This window comes from Lepisosteus platostomus, chromosome 13, assembly GCF_059453375.1.
Source record: "Lepisosteus platostomus isolate fLepPlt1 chromosome 13, fLepPlt1.hap1, whole genome shotgun sequence".
Taxonomy (NCBI): Eukaryota; Metazoa; Chordata; class Actinopteri; order Semionotiformes; family Lepisosteidae; genus Lepisosteus; species Lepisosteus platostomus.
The window spans coordinates 32309367-32328896 of NC_142623.1; the positions used below are offsets into that span (position 1 = coordinate 32309367).

At 58.0% G+C, this 19530-nt stretch overlaps 2 protein-coding genes across 3 annotated transcripts; one reads left to right on the forward strand and one right to left on the reverse strand.

Moving 5' to 3' along the window:
* Nucleotides 1-105: 105 nt before the first annotated feature.
* Nucleotides 106-6467, reverse strand: slbp2 (stem-loop binding protein 2). 2 transcript variants are annotated; one of them, XM_088604205.1, is made up of 8 exons: nt 5997-6467; nt 5587-5718; nt 4711-4788; nt 4199-4282; nt 3935-4081; nt 2997-3167; nt 1918-2005; nt 106-1843 (listed from the first exon to the last, which is right to left on the reverse strand). In XM_088604205.1, the coding sequence occupies exons 1-8, from the start codon at nt 6041-6043 to the stop codon at nt 1727-1729; spliced, it is 864 nt and encodes a 287-aa protein (XP_088460331.1). In that variant the 5' UTR covers nt 6044-6467; the 3' UTR covers nt 106-1726. The 2 variants fall into 2 exon arrangements, with proteins under 2 accessions (XP_088460331.1, XP_088460330.1); XM_088604204.1 differs by having other exon boundaries at nt 4711-4791; nt 5997-6464.
* A 1883-nt stretch (nt 6468-8350) lies between these two features.
* Nucleotides 8351-19530, forward strand: LOC148650419 (M-phase inducer phosphatase 1-B-like). The gene is made up of 15 exons (XM_088604193.1): nt 8351-9043; nt 9120-9190; nt 9284-9329; nt 9637-9675; nt 10173-10206; nt 10937-11032; nt 11574-11699; nt 12308-12391; nt 12473-12676; nt 12860-12946; nt 14840-14902; nt 15003-15101; nt 15246-15379; nt 16614-16725; nt 18472-19530. Exons 1-15 carry the CDS (start codon nt 8898-8900, stop codon nt 18610-18612), a joined length of 1482 nt encoding a protein of 493 aa, XP_088460319.1. The 5' UTR covers nt 8351-8897; the 3' UTR covers nt 18613-19530.

The following is a 19530-nucleotide window of genomic DNA, read 5'->3' on the forward strand; positions in this document are numbered from 1 at the left end:
ACTAAAAATTGCTTTCGCCCAGGAGCAACGAAAGGAAAGAAGAGGGGAGTGCAAATGAACAACACGAGTAGAATAAAAAAAAACCTTAACATCTGTCTCTCACATGGGTTTAAAATTTATTTAATTCTGGAGCCAAAACAATTTATTAAATACAGGACAGTTGAGGGGGAAAGGTTGTGTTAAGAGCGCATTACTTCTCAGGAAAACACCCCCTTGCGCTTGGGATTTCGGGGGGGGGGGGGGGGGTACGAACGCGAGAACGCTGGAACTGTGGGTAATGTAGTTCTGCCGAAGGTGCTGCCCGAATGCCCATCACCTGTGTCGGCGACTTCGGGTGCTTGCAGAAAACCTTTCTTTTACCATGCGACAACACCGTGCACAAAACTGTTAGAGAGGGGTTAAAGACTTGGAAACAAGACGGGTTCGAGCCCGGTGGGAGAAAATTATTTAACACTATAAAAACCATAAGTAAATATAGGACGGGAGACAAACGGCAGAAAACCAGTCCCATAGCCTGTTTTGGCTTCAGGGGGCGGGGGAAGCCACCAGAGAGCGGGCCTCTAATTACAGAGGAGCCCTCCCGCCGGGGAATGAGAAAATGAGCTGTTGATAAACCCAGCTCTGCGTGGGGCACAGACACGGGGCAGGCAGGCCGCTCGCTGGCATTGGCGAATAAGCGTTTCGGAGCCCTTCCGTGGGTATGGGTCATGAGCGTTTTCTCACTCACTCTAGTTTGGCCCACAGCTCCGAGGGAGCTTCAGAAAAGTCTTCACCCAGACGACAGCCCTCTAAACTAACATTCTAGAGTCCTACTAAAAACCCGGGAAAGCTCATTTTTGGTGACGCGCAGCCCGGTTCCCACGGGTCGCGCCTCAGCTCCGGGCGCCCCCTGGTGGAAGCGAGCGGTACTGCAGCCGCCCGAGAGCTCGGCGCCGCGAGGCTCTGGGATCGGGAGGCTCTCGCCACGAGGCGCGAAACGCGAGACTGGGGGGGGCTCCGCGGGCAGCCCTGGCCCAGACCGAGCTCGTGCCCAGAGCCCTGCTGCACGTGTCCTCCAAACCACCCCGCTTCCCCCCCCCCCGACCACGCGCTCGCCCCCGGGATTCCCCGCCGAGACCCGGAGAGGCTTCTCAGCGCTCTCGTGACTTTTAAAAGCAAAGTGGGCCGGACCCCCTCCGCGCCCCCCCCCCCGCTCCGGAGGGATTAGCAGGGAGGGGGCCGGGGGTCGTGCTGACCCACGCAGGAGCGGCTGTGGGGTTGAACTCGTGTTAGGAAGGGGTCGGCGAGGGAGAAGGGTGGGAACAGGGAGGAAGGACCTTCAGACGCACACTGGCGGCTCCCCAGCGCCTCTCACTGGGCGACGGCTCAGACGAACACGCGCCGTGGACAGTGGACAGTGGACAGTGGACAGTGGACAGTGGACAGTGGACAGTGGACAGTGGACAGTGGACAGTGGACAGTGGACGTCAACCCCCAAGCCGGAGGGGGTGGGGGTGGGGGTCTGTGCGCGTGTGCAGGTGCTCTGTGTGTGTGTGTGTGTGTGTTGCAAAACAAACGGTGTTCTATGGGGGGGCTCGAGGACAGTGGACAGTGGCTCAGTGCGCGCGCGGTGAGAGGGTGACGACAGCAGCGGGGTGCGCGAGGACGGTGCTCTCGGGGGAAGCTCGAGACTCCTGGGACTGGGGGGGGGTCCGTGGGGCGAGGTCAGCGGTCAGCGGTCAGCGGGTCAGTGCGGCGGCGGCTGGCAGCGCTCCGTCTCCATGAGCCAGTGCAGCCAGTCCAGCAGCTCGTGGTCAGCGGACAGCGGGGCGCAGGGGGGGCCGCCCGGGCCGGGCTCCAGGACCTGGGGACAGGGGCACACCTCAGGAGGGGGCCGCGGGCAGGAGGGGGGCGACCGGGGGCGGGGGGCGGGCGTACCTGAGGAGACCAGCTGTGGCAAGCGGGCAGGGGGGGCGGCGGCGGCCCCCCGGAGTCTCCCCTGGGCGGCGGCCCCGGCCATCCCGGTCTGGAACGCAGAGCCCAGTCAGCACAGCCAGCCCGGACTCGAACCTGCAGGACGGTTCTGCAGGACACAGGCCCCTCCCAGGGATCTCGGGGTGCGCTGCGTACCCCACGCACTCCCAGGGACAGGTGGACAGCAGTGATTCCTGTGTGTGAACAGCCTGCGATCTCTCACCCCTTCCCCTCCCTCAGGGCGTCCCCCCCCCCATCTCTCTCTGTCCCTCCAGTGCTCACTGCAGATCCTCGGGGTCCCCCTCCCTGTCCCTCACTCCTCACTGCTGATCCTGGGGTCCCCCTCCCTGTCCCCCAGTGCTCACGGCTCATCCTTGGGGTCCCCCCTCCCTGTCCCCCCAGTGCTCACGGCTCATCCTCGGGGTCCCCCTCCCTGTCCCCCCAGTGCTCACTGCTCATCCTCGGGGTCCCCCTCCCTGTCCCCAGTGCTCACTGCTGATCCTTGGGGTCCCCCTCCCTGTCCCCCAGTGCTCACGGCTCATCCTTGGGGTCCCCCCTCCCTGTCCCCCCAGTGCTCACGGCTCATCCTCGGGGTCCCCCTCCCTGTCCCCCAGTGCTCATGGCTCATCCTCGGGGTCCCCCTCCCTGTCCCCCAGTGCTCACTGCAGATCCTCGGGGTCCCCCTCCCTGTCCCTCAGTCCTCACTGCAGATCCGCGGGGTCCCCCTCCCTGTCCCTCAGTCTTCACTGCAGATCCTTGGGGTCCCCCTCCCTGTCCCCAAGTGCTCACGGCTCATCCTTGGGGTCCCCCCTCCCTGTCCCCCCAGTACTCACGGCTCATCCTCGGGGTCCCCCTCCCTGTCCCCCAGTGCTCACGGCTCATCCTCGGGGTCCCCCTCCCTGTCCCTCAGTCCTCACTGCAGATCCTCGGGGTCCCCCTCCCTGTCCCTCATTCCTCACTGCAGATCCTCAGGGTCCCCCTCCCTGTCCCTCAGTCCTCACTGCAGATCCTCGGGGTCCCCCTCCCTGCCCCCCAGTACTCACGGCTCATCCTCGGGGTCCCCCTCTCGCTCCTGGGGCTCCGAGGTGTCTGCAGGGGGGTCCCAGGCGTGCAGCGCTCGCCTCCACAGCCGCACCTGCATGTCCCAGGAGCGCCGGCTGTACTTCCTGAACTTGTTGGGGGTACGGGGGTGCAGCCCTGGGATCCGCTGCCTCCTGGGAGAGTACAGGGAGGCTCGCTGCTGTCGGGGTACTGAGGTGTGGGGGTGGCAGGAGGAATGGTGCAGAGGGGGTTTCGGGGCGCTCTTACTTGGGCACCTCGGGCAGGTAGTTCTGGGTGTGGGGGTGTCAGGGTGTGGGGGTGCTCTTACTTGGACACCTCGGGCAGGTAGTTCTGGGTGTGGGGGTGCTCTTACTTGGAGCAGGTAGTTCTGGGTGTGGGGGTGTCAGGGTGTGGGGGTGCTCTTACTTGGAGCAGGTAGTTCTGGGTGTGGGGGTGTCAGGGTGTGGGGGTGCGCTTACTTGGAGCAGGTAGTTCTGGGTGTGGGGGTGTCAGGGTGTGGGGGTGCTCTTACTTGGAGCAGGTAGTTCTGGGTGTGGGGGTGTCAGGGTGTGGGGGTGCTCTTACTTGGAGCAGGTAGTCCTGGGTGTGGGGGTGTCAGGGTGTGGGGGTGCTCTTACTTGGAGCAGGTAGTCCTGGGTGTGGGGGTGTCAGGGTGTGGGGGTGCTCTTACTTGGAGCAGGTAGTCCTGGGTGTGGGGGTGTCAGGGTGTGGGGGTGCTCTTACTTGGAGCAGGTAGTCCTGGGTGTGGGGGTGTCAGGGTGTGGGGGTGCTCTTACTTGGAGCAGGTTGTTCAGGGTGGGGGGGTGTCAGGGTGTGGGGGTGCTCTTACTTGGAGCAGGTAGTTCTGGGTGTGGGGGTGCTCTTACTTGGAGCAGGTAGTTCTGGGTGTGGGGGTGTCAGGATGTGGGGGTGCTCTTACTTGGGGACCTCCCGCAGGTAGTTCTGGTAGCCGCTGGTGTTCTTGCCGTACTGGATCTGCTTCTGCCGGCGCTTCAGAACCGCCTCGTTGGTCTCACAGCGGGACGGGTCCAGGGCCCGGGAGCAGGGGGCGCCGTCGGGCTGGGGGCTGCGGAGAGGACGGGGAGGCCGAGGGGGGGGGCCCCCGCACGGTGTCAGGGCAGACGAGAGGGGAGCAGGAGAGCCAGCTGGACGTGCAGAGCGGACCCCTCCTCCTCCTCCTCACCTCCCAGCCCGGTCCAGGTCCTCAGTCCCCACGGCGACGCTGGCAGTGGACAGCCTCAGGATACAGCGCTCCAGAATGGACGCTCTGCGGGGACGGAGACAGCAGGTTGTGACCCGGGCGGGACATCCCGCTGGGGGGCTCTGCTCAGCTCCTGGCCTCACACACACACACACACACACACACACACACACACACACACACACACACACACACACACACACACACACACACACACCAGGGCACCCCAACAGCTGCGCTGCTCTCAGACTGAGAAGACCCCACTGCTCAGGTGCTAACAGGTCACTTCCACTCCAGGGACTCCAGGGGGCGCTGTGTTCAGCTGGGAGCGCCCCCTCTCTGCAGCGCGCCTCGTTTCCCCCGCCTCGCGCCCCGCACGAACCTACACATCCTCCGCCCCGATCGCACCCCCGACTGCCAACGCCACGCCTCAGGACAGGGGTAGCCCCAAGTCCAGGCCGGCACGGGCGCCCCCTGCTGGCGAGACGGCATACCTGTGAGGTTTGTGGGGGACGCCCCCCTGGTCAGACTCTCCGGTCATCCTGCACTGGGGCTGCGCCGCCTCCGAGGAGCTGCTACAGGGAGCAACAGAGAATGAGGGACCTCAGTAGTGCCCCACGCCCCCCCTTTTCTCACACAGCAGGCAGAGGGCTAGGCAGAGCCACACAGACACCCGAGGACACCCCAAGCGCCTGTCCGCAGCTGCCTCGGAGAAAAACACTCCGAGCTGGGAGAGGCTGCTTGTGAGACCGGGAGAGATGTGGGGTTGACACATCGTGGTCACTGGGGTCATCTGCCGGACACTGAGGAAGCGAGGAAACAGGCCAGCAGAGAGAGGACGCAGGGTCAACAGCGCAGGATCGAAACCAAGTCGAACCCTGTCGAAACTGCGTCACACTCCAGCAAGACCTCACTGAGAGCTGAGGATGGTTCTGGTCACCAGGTTATTTCAGCGCCACACTCTCGAAGACAAGATGCTCCGGAGACGAGTAACGACTTCCTTTCACAGGCTCAGAGGCCTGTCCTGCAGCGACTGGGTCCAGCGACAGATTCCATAGTCTTAAACAGAAGACCGCAGACCTGAATCAAGCACCCCCAAATCCTGAAAGACTCTGACAGTCAACCAGGGGGACTTCAGAACCAGAGAAGCAAACCAGAGAACACCAGTGGAAGCTACAGGGAAGAGCATGGAGCACTGAGAAGTGGAGGCACTTTACACAGAGGGTGGTGGGAGTGTGGAACAAGCTGATACCCTGGATTCTTACAAGCTTATTTAGCCTTTGGCCTCTAATAAGCAGTTGGAGTTAGATCTTCCTCTTGAGCCCGAGTCTGTGCAGAGAAGTGCCCAGGAGTGGGTCAGCGCCCCTCACCTCACCAGCCTGTTGTACACGGAGCTGCAGCCCGGGAGCAGCCAGGGCTCTGGCATGCAGGTCTGGGGCAGCGGGTCCCAACAGGCCAGGTCCAGGTCTAGGGCACCGGGCCAGGCCGGTACCGGCCACAGCCTGCAGGAGGAAGCGCAGGGGAGACAGTTAGACGGCAGTGCCTTGCCGGTACAGGGACCGGCGGAACGGGCGGAGACAACGCCACCTCTCCCCCGGGCACTTCCGGGGGGCTCGCGGGCCGTGACGCAGACGGAGCGGGCGCGCGCTGTCCCGAGAACACGCCCCGGGACAGACCGCAGCTCGTCCGCGCGCCGGCCCGCCCGCGCCTCCAGAAACCGGATCGGGAATCAACTCGTCACTCGGCGCAAGAAACGCGTGCACACGCAAGCGCTCCAGACCTGTGGTCCGGCGGGCTTGGCGAAGCGGGGTGAAAGCTGCTGGTCATGCTGTTCGGGGCTATAGTAACAGCCAAACTGATCTGCCGCCGCCTGGGGGCTTAAATACCCGCCAGGTGACCGGGGGCGGGGCTCCGCGCGGGTGGACACAGGAAGCAGGGCTGGACTTCCGCTTTGGCGACGCTCAGTCCAACCAATAAAAACTGAGAGTCTGAGCTCGAATTTGTGCGGGATGTTTTATTAACAAGAGCCGCTAGGAAAATGAAGAGTTTCTTTAATGGTGTTTTATAATTAGCATATTTATACGAAGCAAGGGGAGATATGTCACTGAACTGTATCAGAAATTAAATAAGATGTAAGGAATGTTTCATTTAGCTGGGTGAGTTTAGTAAACGTGTTGACAAAGTCCGGTTTTTGGCTTTCACGGAAGCACGGTTGGTTTATATCGGGGTTTGTAAGTATATCATATCTTCTATTAGTTAACCTTCTCCGGGGCAGTTTAAATCAAATTTAATCTGGCTTTGTGGTTAAGAGCTCGGCTCATAGAGCACTCACGCAAAAAAAAATGCCGTCACTTTTCATCAGGCTCCAACTGACGTTAGAGTTTTCGGAGAGAATTAAAGTTTTGAGATCGCCATTTACAGATTGCTGATCATTTTTATTTGAAAGATGTCTTATCTGCAGACAGAGTATACTCTACACTGACTACCTTAAGCCCATGCACTGTTTGTACTGCTCGTACATATAGCATGTCAATATTGAGCACTGGCCATGTAGCTTCTGTTCCCTGTAGCTATGTAGTCTGATCAAAGCTTTTTTTCCAGTGGGATTTCCTGATGTAGTAGGTGCTCTGGACTATCTTCATTACACCCCCTCCACAGGGCCAAACAAGGCTGCTTTTATTAGAAGAAAAACAAGTCACAGTGTTGATGTACAAGTAAAAAAAATAAAATTTCAGACTCAGAAATATAAATATATTGATCACAAAAAGACAATCCTGTCAGTCAGTTCCATTGAAAGACATCTATAAACGTGTGACTGCAGTGGGTGTTAGCTAGTCTTAGGAGCTCATCATGCAGTTTCCTGAGTATCAGGTGATCTGTGATGCATGATGTACATGACTCTCACATTTTCAGACGGTCCACACTGTAGCTATAAATCTGAGCAAAGGTATTGAACACACACAACCATTGATCTTAAGTACAGTTTGTTGTGAAGCAATTTGTTTCATTAATCTACATTTCAGCACCACCTTTTTACTGACCCAAATCGACCCTGATCCGGGTCCCAGAGACCAGGCCCACTTCAATGAGGCTGTTGCAAGGCCAGTAGCCCACGCTGAGGTGCCCCTGGAGCTCTTGCAGTCAGAGCTCATGGTGTTGCTGGGGCGGGGGATCCCCAGACGGGGCGTGTGACATCACTGCTGCAGGTGCTGTGCTGCTCAACACTGCCCCCCAGGGGAGGGAGACAGTCCCTCCCCTACCCCCCCGTACCCCGATGGTCAACAGGGCGGCAGAGCTGGGAGACACATCACAGCTCAACAACATTCTAGTGAAAACAAAGGTTTTTAAGATATATTTTTTTCTCATTCCATTTAGGTTGGTTTCCCCCCCCACAATTCTAATTGGGTGGCATTTTTATCTTAAGACTTTCTGCAACTTGGGGGGGAAACAGACTCAACTGTAAGCCCCCCCAGAAGATGTTGGAAAAGACAGTGTCGCAGAAAAGGAATCCATTCTTTGTTGTGCTGATGACGGTTCCTCCTCGTCCAGTCCTACTCTGCACACACCTCCTCTCTTGGCTAAAATCACGCAACAGGTTCACTGCAGTTCACGCTGCAGTTATCAGGACCGCTGTGGGTGATACCCTTGCATTTTGTCCTGACCTGCTGTTAACAGTATGAACCCACTTATCGAGTTAATTCAAGAAAAATCACCCTTTGGTTGGAAACCACCCGTGGATCTGTCTCCGATTCATTGTTATTCCTACAGATAACGGGACACGCGTGGGAGTCTGCAAAACACGAATTACATTTAGGCAGCATTTTTCTTGAAGGAGCTCTCTTTAAACTGACTCTTTGTGTCGTTAAACGTACAGATATTCAGCGTGTTTTAACTACATAACATAAAAACCACGAACAAACATCACGGGCCGTATGATACTTCTCCAGCGTGGTTGAGCTTTCCGGCCAATAGCCTTCAGCGCCGTATCTCTCCAGCCCCTCCTTCCTCGGGGCACGCTTTGATGGACAGCAGAATGGACCAATAGACATGCAGCGTCCGGAAACGCTGTCGTGAGCGTGCTTTGACTCACGTTTCGCGGACGTCGTGCTGCGGTGCGTGATCCGTGATTGGCGGATCGCAGCGCGTGAAATTTAAAATCCTGTGTTGGGGAGTTTGGGGGAATGCGATGGAGGGTTTTACAGGAAAGGAGGGATTGTTACGGAATCGCAAGTTTAAGATTAGTAGATAAGAAAATATAAATTTTCCATCAAGTATTAAGATGCATTTAAACATAATTTCGTTCATTTGTTAGCACGATGTCTGAAATGCACCGGGTTTTTTTTTTGCTATCAAGAGGAAAGGGGCAGCACTGAAGACCTATGTGTTGTAATTACAGCACCACTTTCTGCTCTGTATTAGCGTTCGCCTGGAGTTTTATTCCAACCGAGAGACGCAATCCGAGCGCAGGGCGCCGTGTGTCCTTATTCTTTCGCAGTCGGCGTGTTGGGGTGAGAGGGAGCGGGCGAGGGTCGCAGGCAGGCGCGAGACGCCCGGGTCCGGCTGCCGACGGTTCGAGAATCGCCTGCGCCGCGAGCAACGCAGCAGGAAAGCGGTCTCGGGGAAACACGCGCAGGAGAGGGACCCGAGCCCCGGCCGCAGCGCAGGGCGCCGCAGAGTCAGGATGAGCGAGGGCCTGTCCTTCCGCGCCGGCTGCCGGATGCTGCTCAGCCTGGCGAGAGAGGGGGAGGCCGGCTCCCCGGAGCGCCTGCTGTCCCCGGTATCCGAGCTCACTCACAGCCTCGGCAGCCTGAACGCCTTCCAGAGCGGGTGAGTGCAGGTCCGGCCTCCCCCGTCCCCCGTGCCCCGCGCCCCGGGCAATAACCTCCTCGCCCGTGTCTTTCAGAGACACCCCCCGGCGGTGTCTGGACCTGTCGGGCCTCAGCGACGGCGACGCCCCGATCCCGGCGCACAGCGGTCAGTCCGTCCTGTCCACCCGAGCCGAGCCGGCTGTCTGCCCGGCGCCTCCTGTCTCCGTCCTCATGTCTGTCTGTGTTTGTGTCTCCCCAGACCAGCTGCTTTCCCCCCGCGGTCCCCCAGACTCTCCGGCCCCGAGGTAACTCCTTCCAGTGTCTGCTGACCGCCGCGGAGTCTCTCTCTGGCCCCGCTGTCCACATCTGGGTCTCTCTCTCTCTGGCCACGCTGTCCACATCTGGGTCTCTCTCTCTCTGGCCACGCTGTCCACATCTGGGTCTCTCTCTCTCTCTGGCCACGCTGTCCACATCTGGGTCTCTCTCTCTCTCCCCCCACGCTGTCCACATCTGGGTCTCTCTCTCTCTCTCCCCCCACAATGTCCACAGCCGGGTCTATCTGTACGTGATTGTAACTTTTTAATCCAGTTTTGCTTTCTTCTGTCTTCCCAGTTTCCCCCAGAAAGTGACCCCAGACTCGGAGAAAAACAAGTGAGTGTGTGGGGGCGGCAGTGGGGAGGAGGGGGTGAGATGGGATGGGCGGACATTACAGATCAAGTAAAAGCTGAAATGACAGGTTCGACAGAGAGAGCACTGATGGTCAGTAACATGCCGCATGGCCCACACTGGGCCCTAGACAGTATGGCTGATGTCCTTCTCCTGTTCCTTAAGTAGTGTCCATGACTGTAGTAAACTGTGAAGCCGGGAGTGGATCTGGAGTCTCACTGACAGCCCTGCTGAGGCTCTGGAAGGCAGCGCCCGAGTCTCGCTCCGTCACGAGTATCCTTCTCAGCCCGGCCTCTGGGAGTCCTGCTGGCGACTCTTCGCTCCGAACGGAGTCGTTAACGAGGCGTTCGGTTCCCTGCCGGGCCGTCGCTGTGGTTGCCCGGCTGGCCGCGTGCTTGGCCAGATGGGTCGGGTGGCCAGCGGGTCTGTGGATGACCGGTTGTCTGCTCGGCCTCATGCCTGCTGTTCTCTCTCTCTTCCAGGAAGGGCCATATGAAGAGGTTGAAGTCCATGCTGGTAAGAGATCAGCCCCCTCTCTAGGCCAGGGGTTCGGGTTCCTGCAGTCGGCTCCCTGAGTCACCTTGTCCCCGAGATCTGGGTCCTGGGCTGTGCTATTTCACTAAGAATTATAATGCTTAATAATTCCATACACTTATATAGCGCTTTCCTGGATGCTGCACTCAGAGTGCTCTACAGGTAAGGGGGATCCCCTCCACCACCAGTGTGCAGCCCCACCTCAATGATGCTCCAGTACGCTCCCCCCACACCAGCTCTCAGTGGGGAGGAGAGCAGAGTGATGAAGCCAGCTCAGAGATGGGGATTATCAGGAGGCCATCATGGGTAAAGGCCAGGGGGAAATTTGGCCAGGATGCCGGGGTAACACCCCTACTCTTTTTCAGAAACGACTTGGGGTTTTTAATGACCACAGAGAGTCAAGACCTTGGTTTTACCTCTCGTCTGAAGACAGTGCATTTTTTGCAGTATGTCCCTGTCACTATACTGGGGTGTTAGGACCCACATAGTCCAGTGGGTGAGCGCCCCCTGCTGGCCCCTCTAACACCTTTCCAGCAGCAACCTTAGCTTTCCCAGGAGGTCTCCCCTCCTCACCTGCTGGGCTTCAGCGGGCTGCTAGTGTGAGCTGCGGGGTGATAAGTCTGCTGGCTATCTAACTGTCATCTGCTAATCGTGCTACCTGGATGAACGTGTGTCACTCCTGTTCACTGCTCTCTGTGTTTCTGTTTCTCAGCCCAGGTTGCTGTGCAGCAGCCCTAAGGTCGGCTCAGGCGGTCTCAGCCCCGGCGCGCGGGGCCCCAGCAGTCCCTGTTTCAACAACAAGGAGAATGTGAGTGCGGCCTTGTGTTTCTCTGGTTGTCCATGAGAGTGTTCTGAGGTTCTCAATCTCGGGGAAAATGCAAATTGAAGCGCAGACTACACAGCACAACTGCTTTGTTTCATCAGACCTAGGTAACTTAAGGCGAACGTAAACACAAAAGTGTAATTTTCTCATTATAATTATAGAATTCTAATGTTAGGTGTAAAGAACTGGTCTTCTTCAGCGATTCTGAGCAGGGTTGCGAGACCAGATTTTGAGAACCAAAGGGTGCAGCTGCAGTACTGGTTAGGACCCAGTGTCTCTGGGAGAAGCCTGTGCCTTGCTGTAGTTCTCCATGTGGGCACCAGAGGGTAGTGTTGGCTGTGCTATAGGCCACAGTCTCATCCAGAGCCACAGGCCTCCCTGAGATGAGGTTTTGTGCAGGTTCTATCCCGAACACTGCAGGGCACACTGGTAAAGGGCATTGTTGACCCATAGCAGTGTTTTCTGATGGAGCTCCTGACCCGTGGTTCTGACCCGTGGTTCTGACCCGTGGTTGCGTGTACTCCAGGTCCTGGAGACCAGGCCGGACTGCGAGGTGGCCGGGCTGGGCAGTCCCATCTCCTGCGGTCCCCCTTCCTCCCCAGTCCTGATGCAGTCTGACGAGCAGGATGGGTTTACAATGGTCTTGGATGAGGTAACACACTGGAGTGCAGGCTGGGGGCAGACCCTTGGCACCTGTGAAGGGGGGGGGGGGTCTGTGTATGGCTGTGGAGGGCGGGGCTCTGTATGGCAGTGGAGGGCGGGGCTCTGTATGGCAGTGGAGGGCGGGGCTCTGTATGGCAGTGGAGGGCGGGGCTCTGTATGGCAGTGGAGGGCGGGGCTCTGGAGGGCGGGGCTGCCAGCAGAGGCGGGGCTCTGTAGGGCAGTGGAGGGCGGGGCTCTGTAGGGCAGTGGAGGGCGGGGCTCTGTAGGGCAGTGGAGGGCGGGGCTGTGTCAGCAGAGGCGGGGCTCTGGATGGCTGTGGAGGGCGGGGCTGCCAGCAGAGGCGGGGCTCTGTATGGCAGTGGAGGGCGGGGCTGTGCCAGCAGAGGCGGGGTTTTCAACAACGAGCGTCGTGGCTCTTCTTTACTTATTTAGGTTGTGTAGAAGACAACAAAGGCTCTTTCTGCAGTAAAGTCCTGCATTCTTCATGAAAATAGAGCATTTCTTGCTCTTGTTTCTACTATGTCCTCTTCACTGTGTTGATGTCTTATCTGCTGCCTACACTGCTCAGCGAAGTGTTTTGACCTCTCCCCCTCTCAGAGCTGTGGCAACCCCCACATGACCTCCAGCATGGCCCGGCTGCTCTCTGACCCCCTGATGAGCCAGGAAGTGGAGGCGTCCTGGGTAAGCGCCACTGCAGCGGGAGTGTACCTCTCAGAAAGAGCCACAGCCCCCCGCTAATCTCCCTCCTGCCCCCCCCCCCAGCTCCAGCCCCAGCCCCCCCGCGGAGGCAGTCGCAGGCTGGTCCGGTCGCCCTCCATGCCGGAGCGTTTGGACCGGCCCGTCCTGAAGAGAGCGCCGGCCCCCCCCGACCCCGGGCCCGACCCCTGTCCCCTGGCCAAGCGCTGGCGCAGCACGGCCCCCATCCACGAGGAAGAGGAGGAGGAGGGAGACGGCAGGAAGAGAGGGGTACGAGGAGGGGCGGGGGGCAGGGAAGGGGGGGGGGGCGCGGGTGTCATGGCGGACAGGTGGGAGGGAGGGGAAGGGGAGGCTGGTGAGGGTGTAAATGGAGGATGGGTGGGGGGGGGCGGGGATAGAGGAGGAGGGACAGAAGCAGAGGCGTGGGAGTCAGAGTGGTCTTCCTCTCCACAGCGGCTCCTGAAGAAGACCCTGTCTCTGTCCGACGTGGAGACGAGAGGGGAGCCCGGAGACTTGGGGCTCATTGGGGACTTCAGCAAGGTCAGACAGTCCCGCTGTTCTCCCGACTCTCAGCCTGCCACACTCGGGGTGTGTGCGCGCGCATCTTCCTGCGCGTGTGTGTGTGTGAGCGCGTTTTCCTGTGGATACGTGTGTGTGGCACCTACAAGCGCACATCTCGGCAGCAGTGTGCAGCAGGGCTCAGGGTTCACGTCTCTGGGAGGCTGAGGGTTCGAACCCCAGGTGAGACCCTGCTGCTATGCCCTCCAGTGAGGCAACTGGTCCAACTAAACACCCGGCTGTGTCGGTGCTTCTGTATAAAGATGCCGGTCCAAGAAATGAGTCCTGTTAGTCGTGCTCGCAGCTCCTGAGAGCTGGCAGGAGTTTGTGTCCGGCTGGCCCCCTCACAGCTGTAGAGGGTGGTGCTCTGGGACCTGGGAGCGAATTCGCGGTCTGTCATTCCTGACCGAACCAGCCCGGAGCCACTCGGCGACGGTGCTGTCATCTGTGTGAGCGCTGAGCCGCTGACCAGCCCTCTGCGTGGGATGGAGAAGGAAAAGGGCAAATGAAATGCCTGGATAGGTGCTGAGAGGTGGGGCACTGATTTGGTGTCAGAATTGTATAAGGCGCTAGTAAGACCACATTTAGAATAACTTCTTTCATAAAGAAATTTAAGAGATTACTTCACTAAGAGAAACAACCAGATACATTCTAGGACTTGTTCAGAATCTTACAGTGGAGGCGCTATTGGAAACTACAGGGAGCAGCATTTACAACTGAGAACTAGAGGCACCCCTTTACACAAAGGGTGGTGGGAGTGTGCTACAAGCTGACCAACTGTGTTGAAACGGGTACCCTGCTAAAAAGCTGGATGAGATGCTGTGATGGATCATTGGCATTCGAATAAGATGAATGGGCTCCTCTGTTCTGTGACCTTGCTGTGGTTATTAATCCGTTTGCACACCCCTCTCAGCGCAGCCATGGTCTTAAAAGCAGCACTTCCTTTTCTGACCACTAGAGGTCGCCGTTGCTCTAAAGACCTTCAACTTGAAAAAAAATCCTTGTAATCTTTGTAACGAGGATGTGAGAGGCCATGAATCGCAGTCTCTTGTCTTTACCCTCTAATACCAGCTAGATGCTGTTCGTAGAAGGTCAAGACGGGGGAACCGAAATAGTGATCCTACGAACTCGTCATGCAATGCGCTACATTTTGCTTGAGACCCAAAATTAACTTTTGCTTTGCAGGGATAAGCTTTAGTTTACTGCATGTATGCCAAAAGCCATTCCTCATCAATATCACTAGTGACAGAGCTGAGATTTTGTTTTTAAGATTATAATTTAACTTGGGTTCCCCTGATCTGCGTGTTGTGGGGCTGCAGGAGGACTGAACCTCACTCTGGTCTTACACAGATCAGGGGAGGAGAGAGACACTGTACAAGACCAGAGTGGGGTTCAGTCCTCCTGCAGCCCCACGGCACACAGATCAGGGGAGGAGAGAGAAACTGTACAAGACCAGAGTGGGGTTCAGTCCTCCTGCAGCCCCACGACACACAGATCAGGGGAGGAGAGAGAAACTGTACAAGACCAGAGTGGGGTTCAGTCCTCCTGCAGCCCCACGACACACAGATCAGGGGAGGAGAGAGAAACTGGACAAGACCAGAGTGGAGTTCAGTCCTCCTGCAGCCCCACGACACACAGATCAGGGGAGGAGAGAGAAACTGTACAAGACCAGAGTGGGGTTCAGTCCTCCTGCAGCCCCACGACGTACAGTTTCTCTCTCCTCCCCTGGGGGGTCCGGGGGATCAGGGCAGAATGACGCCTCCCGTGCCTGTTTTTGGCAGCCTGTGAGCCCGGTGGGCCAGTCGGTGCCGGTCGGGCTGGGTTCGGCAGCCCCGGGCTCGGGCGCGTGTTGACCAGGTGGTTTGTGTGCCGCAGGTGTACGCCCTGCCCACGGTGACCGGGAGACACCAGGACCTGAAGTACATCACGCCGGAGACGGTGAGCGGGGAGCCAGGGCGACAGCGGGGTGCAGCTCGCCCTCCTCCTCGACCCCGGGGCTCACGGCCGCCCTCTCTCTCTCTCTCTCTCTCCCCCCCAGATGGGCGCTCTGCTGCGGGGCGAGTTCAGCAGCCTGGTGGAGAGGTGCCTGGTGGTGGACTGCCGCTACCCCTACGAGTTCCAGGGTGGACACATCAGGGTGAGGGGGAGCTCCTGGCGGCGCGCCATCGCCGCTCGGCCGGGTTACTGGAACAGTCTCCACGGGGGGCTCCCTTCCCGCCCCCTAAAGATACTTCACACGCTCCAGATCTCAGCTGCCTGCCTGTCTGTCTCTCTCCACTAGGGGGCGCTGAACCTCCACGACCCGGACGCAGCAGTGCAGCGCCTCCTACGGCAGCCCGTCGCGGTGCGCAGTCCGGACCGCAGGGTGATCGTCGTCCTGCACTGCGAGTTCTCCTCCGAGAGGGCGCCCAGGATGTAAGCTCCGCTCCGAGCTGCGGCCGGCGCAACCCAGAACCCTCCACGTAGCCCCCTCGTTCGGGCCGAACCCCTCGCTTCGTTAAGACTTACTGACGGAGTCCCAGCAGGAACGCCCCCTGTGGGGGAATGGTCCGGTCCATTTTCCTGTGGTGTGCAGAGCAGGACTCCTCCACTTTCAGCCCCCCCGGGGGGGGGGGGTAGATCGGCACTGGCCATTAAGAGCGCGAGTCTTCAAACGCATTGCTCCGTCCGCCGCTGAACACAGCCTAGCTCCTGCTGCGTTTTGCTGCGGTTTAGGGGCTTTGTACTTCCACTAATTGCACAGGCAGCCGGTCCAGGTCTGCATGTGCAGTAAATCAGTAAATTAGCACTCCTCCGCCACGTCTGTTACAAAGAGCTGGAAAGAAGAAAGCAGCAGCCCTTGTCAGAGTGGGATCGTTATAAATTCTAGCTGAACGAGCTGGGGAGCAGAACGATGATGAGAATTGGGGGATGGGGGGGGGGAGGAAAAGCCTTTGAAAACAGTTTTGTAATGAGATCTTCCCTCTCCCCTTGTCCTGTGGCTCTTCTCCTTTTTACTTTCTCTCTTCCCCCTGTCCACTCCATTCAATTCCACAAGCCTTATTGGCATGACTGATCTGTCTCTGTATCTGTCTCTGCTTTGCCCTCCTGGGAGTACAGCCTGTCCTCTCTGGACAGTCAGGTCTGTCTGTGTCCAGTTTCTATGGCCAGGCTGTGGTCACTGAGCCTGTCCTCTCTGGACAGTCAGGTCTGTCTGTGTCCAGTTTCTATGGCCAGGCTGTGGTCACTGAGCCTGTCCTCTCCGGACAGTCAGGTCTGCCTGTGTCCAGTTTCTATGGCCAGGCTGTGGTCACTGAGCCTGTCCTCTCTGGACAGTCAGGTCTGTCTGTGTCCAGTTTCTATGGCCAGGCTGTGGTCACTGAGCCTGTCCTCTCCGGACAGTCAGGTCTGCCTGTGTCCAGTTTCTATGGCCAGGCTGTGGTCACTGAGCCTGTCCTCTCTGGACAGTCAGGTCTGTCTGTGTCCAGTTTCTATGGCCAGGCTGTGGTCACTGAGCCTGTGCTTCATCAGGGTCTGTGTCTCTTCGCTTTTTCTTACCCTGTTGAGGTATTCAGCCAGTGTGTAGTGTCTGTTGAGGGTCCAGTAGAGGGAGTTTGATCTGTGGTGTGATGTGGTTGAAGGTGTGTGCGGTCCGCTCTGTCTCCCCCAGGTGCAGGTTACTGCGCAGAGAGGACCGCAGTGTAAACGATTACCCCGTCCTGCACTACCCCGAGCTCTACATCCTCAAGGGGGGGTACCGGGACTTCTTCCCGCTGAACAAGGTGAGCGGCCATTGACTTTTAACCCCCGTCCACCCCCCCCACCCCCACCTCATACTCTGTGTCTCCAGTCGTGGACCCCGAGGTAGCTACAGGCAGGGCCAGTCCCTGTCCGTCCTGCCTCGGAGGTTCACCTGGAGAGACGGGAAGGGCAGGAGACTTCAGGAGCCGTGATGCCGGTGATCCCTGAGCCCCTGTACGGAGCAGGGCTCTGGTGCTGTGTCCGGCCTGTTGTGGCAGGTTGCTATGTATTCAGCTGTCTCCTTGTGTTCCTCTAACACTATTTTTAACTTGGCCTCTGCTGAACTGTGGAAACTCTGTTCTCCAGGAGCTGTGCATATCTCACTTGGGCTCTTTGTCTCTTCCCAGCTGTTGTAATTTACAATCGCGGACTGTCTGTCTTGATACTTCCACAGCTCTGAGCTATGGCGGTACATCTGTCTGTATTCTCGTTACACCCGGAGCTGTGCGGTATGGCGGTACACCTCTCTCTATCACTCTCTCTCGTTACACCCAGAGCTGTGCGGTATGGCGGTACATCTCTCTATCACTCTCTCTCGTTACTCCCGGAGCTGTGCGGTATGGCGGTACATCTCTCTATCACTCTCTCTCGTTACACCCGGAGCTGTGCGGTATGGCGGTACATCTCTCTATCACTCTCTCTCGTTACACCCGGAGCTGTGCGGTATGGCGGTACATCTCTCTATCACTCTCTCTCGTTACTCCCGGAGCTGTGCGGTATGGCGGTACACCTCTCTCTATCACTCTCTCTCGTTACACCCGGAGCTGTGCGGTATGGCGGTACACCTCTCTCTATCACTCTCTCTCGTTACACCCGGAGCTGTGCGGTATGGCGGTACATCTCTCTATCACTCTCTCTCGTTACTCCCGGAGCTGTGCGGTATGGCGGTACACCTCTCTATCACTCTCTCTCGTTACTCCCGGAGCTGTGCGGTATGGCGGTACATCTCTCTATCACTCTCTCTCGTTACTCCTGGAGCTGTGCGGTATGGCGGTACATCTCTCTCTATCACTCTCTCTCGTTACTCCCGGAGCTGTGCGGTATGGCGGTACACCTCTCTCTATCTCTCTCTCTCGTTACTCCCGGAGCTGTGCGGTATGGCGGTACATCTCTCTCTATCACTCTCTCTCGTTACTCCCGGAGCTGTGCGGTATGGCGGTACACCTCTCTCTATCACTCTCTCTCGTTACACCCGGAGCTGTGCGGTATGGCGGTACATCTCTCTCTATCACTCTCTCTCGTTACTCCCGGAGCTGTGCGGTATGGCGGTACACCTCTCTCTATCACTCTCTCTCGTTACTCCTGGAGCTGTGCGGTATGGCGGTACACCTCTCTCTATCACTCTCTCTCGTTACTCCCGGAGCTGTGCGGTATGGCGGTACACCTCTCTCTATCTCTCTCTCTCGTTACTCCCGGAGCTGTGCGGTATGGCGGTACATCTCTCTCTATCACTCTCTCTCGTTACTCCCGGAGCTGTGCGGTATGGCGGTACATCTTTCTATCACTCTCTCTCGTTACTCCCGGAGCTGTGCGGTATGGCGGTACATCTCTCTATCACTCTCTCTCGTTACTCCCGGAGCTGTGCGGTATGGCGGTACATCTCTCTATCACTCTCTCTCGTTACTCCCGGAGCTGTGCGGTATGGCGGTACATCTTTCTATCACTCTCTCTCGTTACTCCCGGAGCTGTGCGGTATGGCGGTACACCTCTCTCTCTCGTTGCCCCAGGAGCTGTGCGAGCCTCAGGCGTACTGTCCCATGAACAGTGAGGATCACCGCGAGGAGCTGCTCCGCTTCCGCACACACTCTCGCTCCTGGGCCGGGGAGAGGCGGCGCCGGGAGCAGATCTCGCGCCTCATGAAGATTTGAGCTGCGCCGTCCTGCAACCTCGGTCTCCTCCACCTCTGAGCCGATCACAGCCTCCCACAGTAACCCTCAATCATGTACGATTTCTGCACCGGGAGAGACGCGGGTCCGATATGATGAGGACATTCATGCTGATGTTCTGCGCCGGAAACCAGACGATTCTGTAACGCTTAAAATGTCTGAGCACATCTCCGGTGCCGACGCCCATCTTCTGACATCATGGAAGGAGGATGATGTCGTTGTCTGACAGAGCATCTGGCATCACAATTGTTGAGGACATCGCCTGCCATTTACCCACCTGCTCCTGCTGTCTCGTCTTCAGCGGCCCTCCTTCAAGACCTGACTGGATGGCGGGCAGTGTCCATTGTCTAGTGACCCCGGCCTCTGGGAGGGCCACCGCCCAGCTTCCCCGGTGACATCATCAAGAAGGAGGCTCTGAGGGGTGTGGCCTCGGCTCTGTTGCTGTGCTGGTTGGCTGAGGAGAAGGGGAGGGGCCGGGAGAAGCTTCAGCCGTCAGTGTCCTTGGAAGCTGCATCAGTAACTTTACACTCCAATGAAGGAACAATCCTTCTATCACTGCCCGTCTTTGTTTGAGGTCCGGTTGTTCTTTGTTATGTGAGGATGTCTTAAAGGTGGAAAAGCAGGAGCTGTTGTTGTGAGCAGTGGCCCAGCCCCAGGAATGAACGATGCATGTTGTTGTGGAGCAGAGGGGTCTGTCAGTGAGAATCCAGAGGGAGCTGGGGTTGAGGTGTTCTCTGCACTCGAGCATGCCCCCTAGTGGATGGAAGGGCAGATAGCTCCTGTCTGGATTGTTTTTAATGATGGGGGGGGAGATAAAGTAATTTACTCCAGGGGGGTTATGTGTCCATGTATCCAGGAAGTGTGTGATGCTCTTCCTGTTTTAATAAAAGCTCTCCTCCA

Excerpts from the sequence above, each read along its gene's own strand:
- LOC148650419 (XM_088604193.1), top strand. The coding sequence starts at position 8,898 with ATGAGCGAGGGCCTGTCCTTCCGCGCCGGCTGCCGGATGCTGCTCAGC. Across the intron at positions 9,191-9,283 it reads CCCGATCCCGGCGCACAGCG|ACCAGCTGCTTTCCCCCCGC; the intron begins GTCAGTCCGTCC and ends GTGTCTCCCCAG. Across the intron at positions 12,392-12,472 it reads AGGAAGTGGAGGCGTCCTGG|CTCCAGCCCCAGCCCCCCCG; the intron begins GTAAGCGCCACT and ends CCCCCCCCCCAG.
- slbp2 (XM_088604204.1), bottom strand. The coding sequence starts at position 6,043 with ATGACCAGCAGCTTTCACCCCGCTTCGCCAAGCCCGCCGGACCACAG. Across the intron at positions 5,719-5,996 it reads CCAAGCCCGCCGGACCACAG|GCTGTGGCCGGTACCGGCCT; the intron begins GTCTGGAGCGCT and ends TTCCTCCTGCAG. Across the intron at positions 2,006-2,996 it reads GGGGACCCCGAGGATGAGCC|ACCGGGATGGCCGGGGCCGC; the intron begins GTGAGTACTGGG and ends TCTGCGTTCCAG.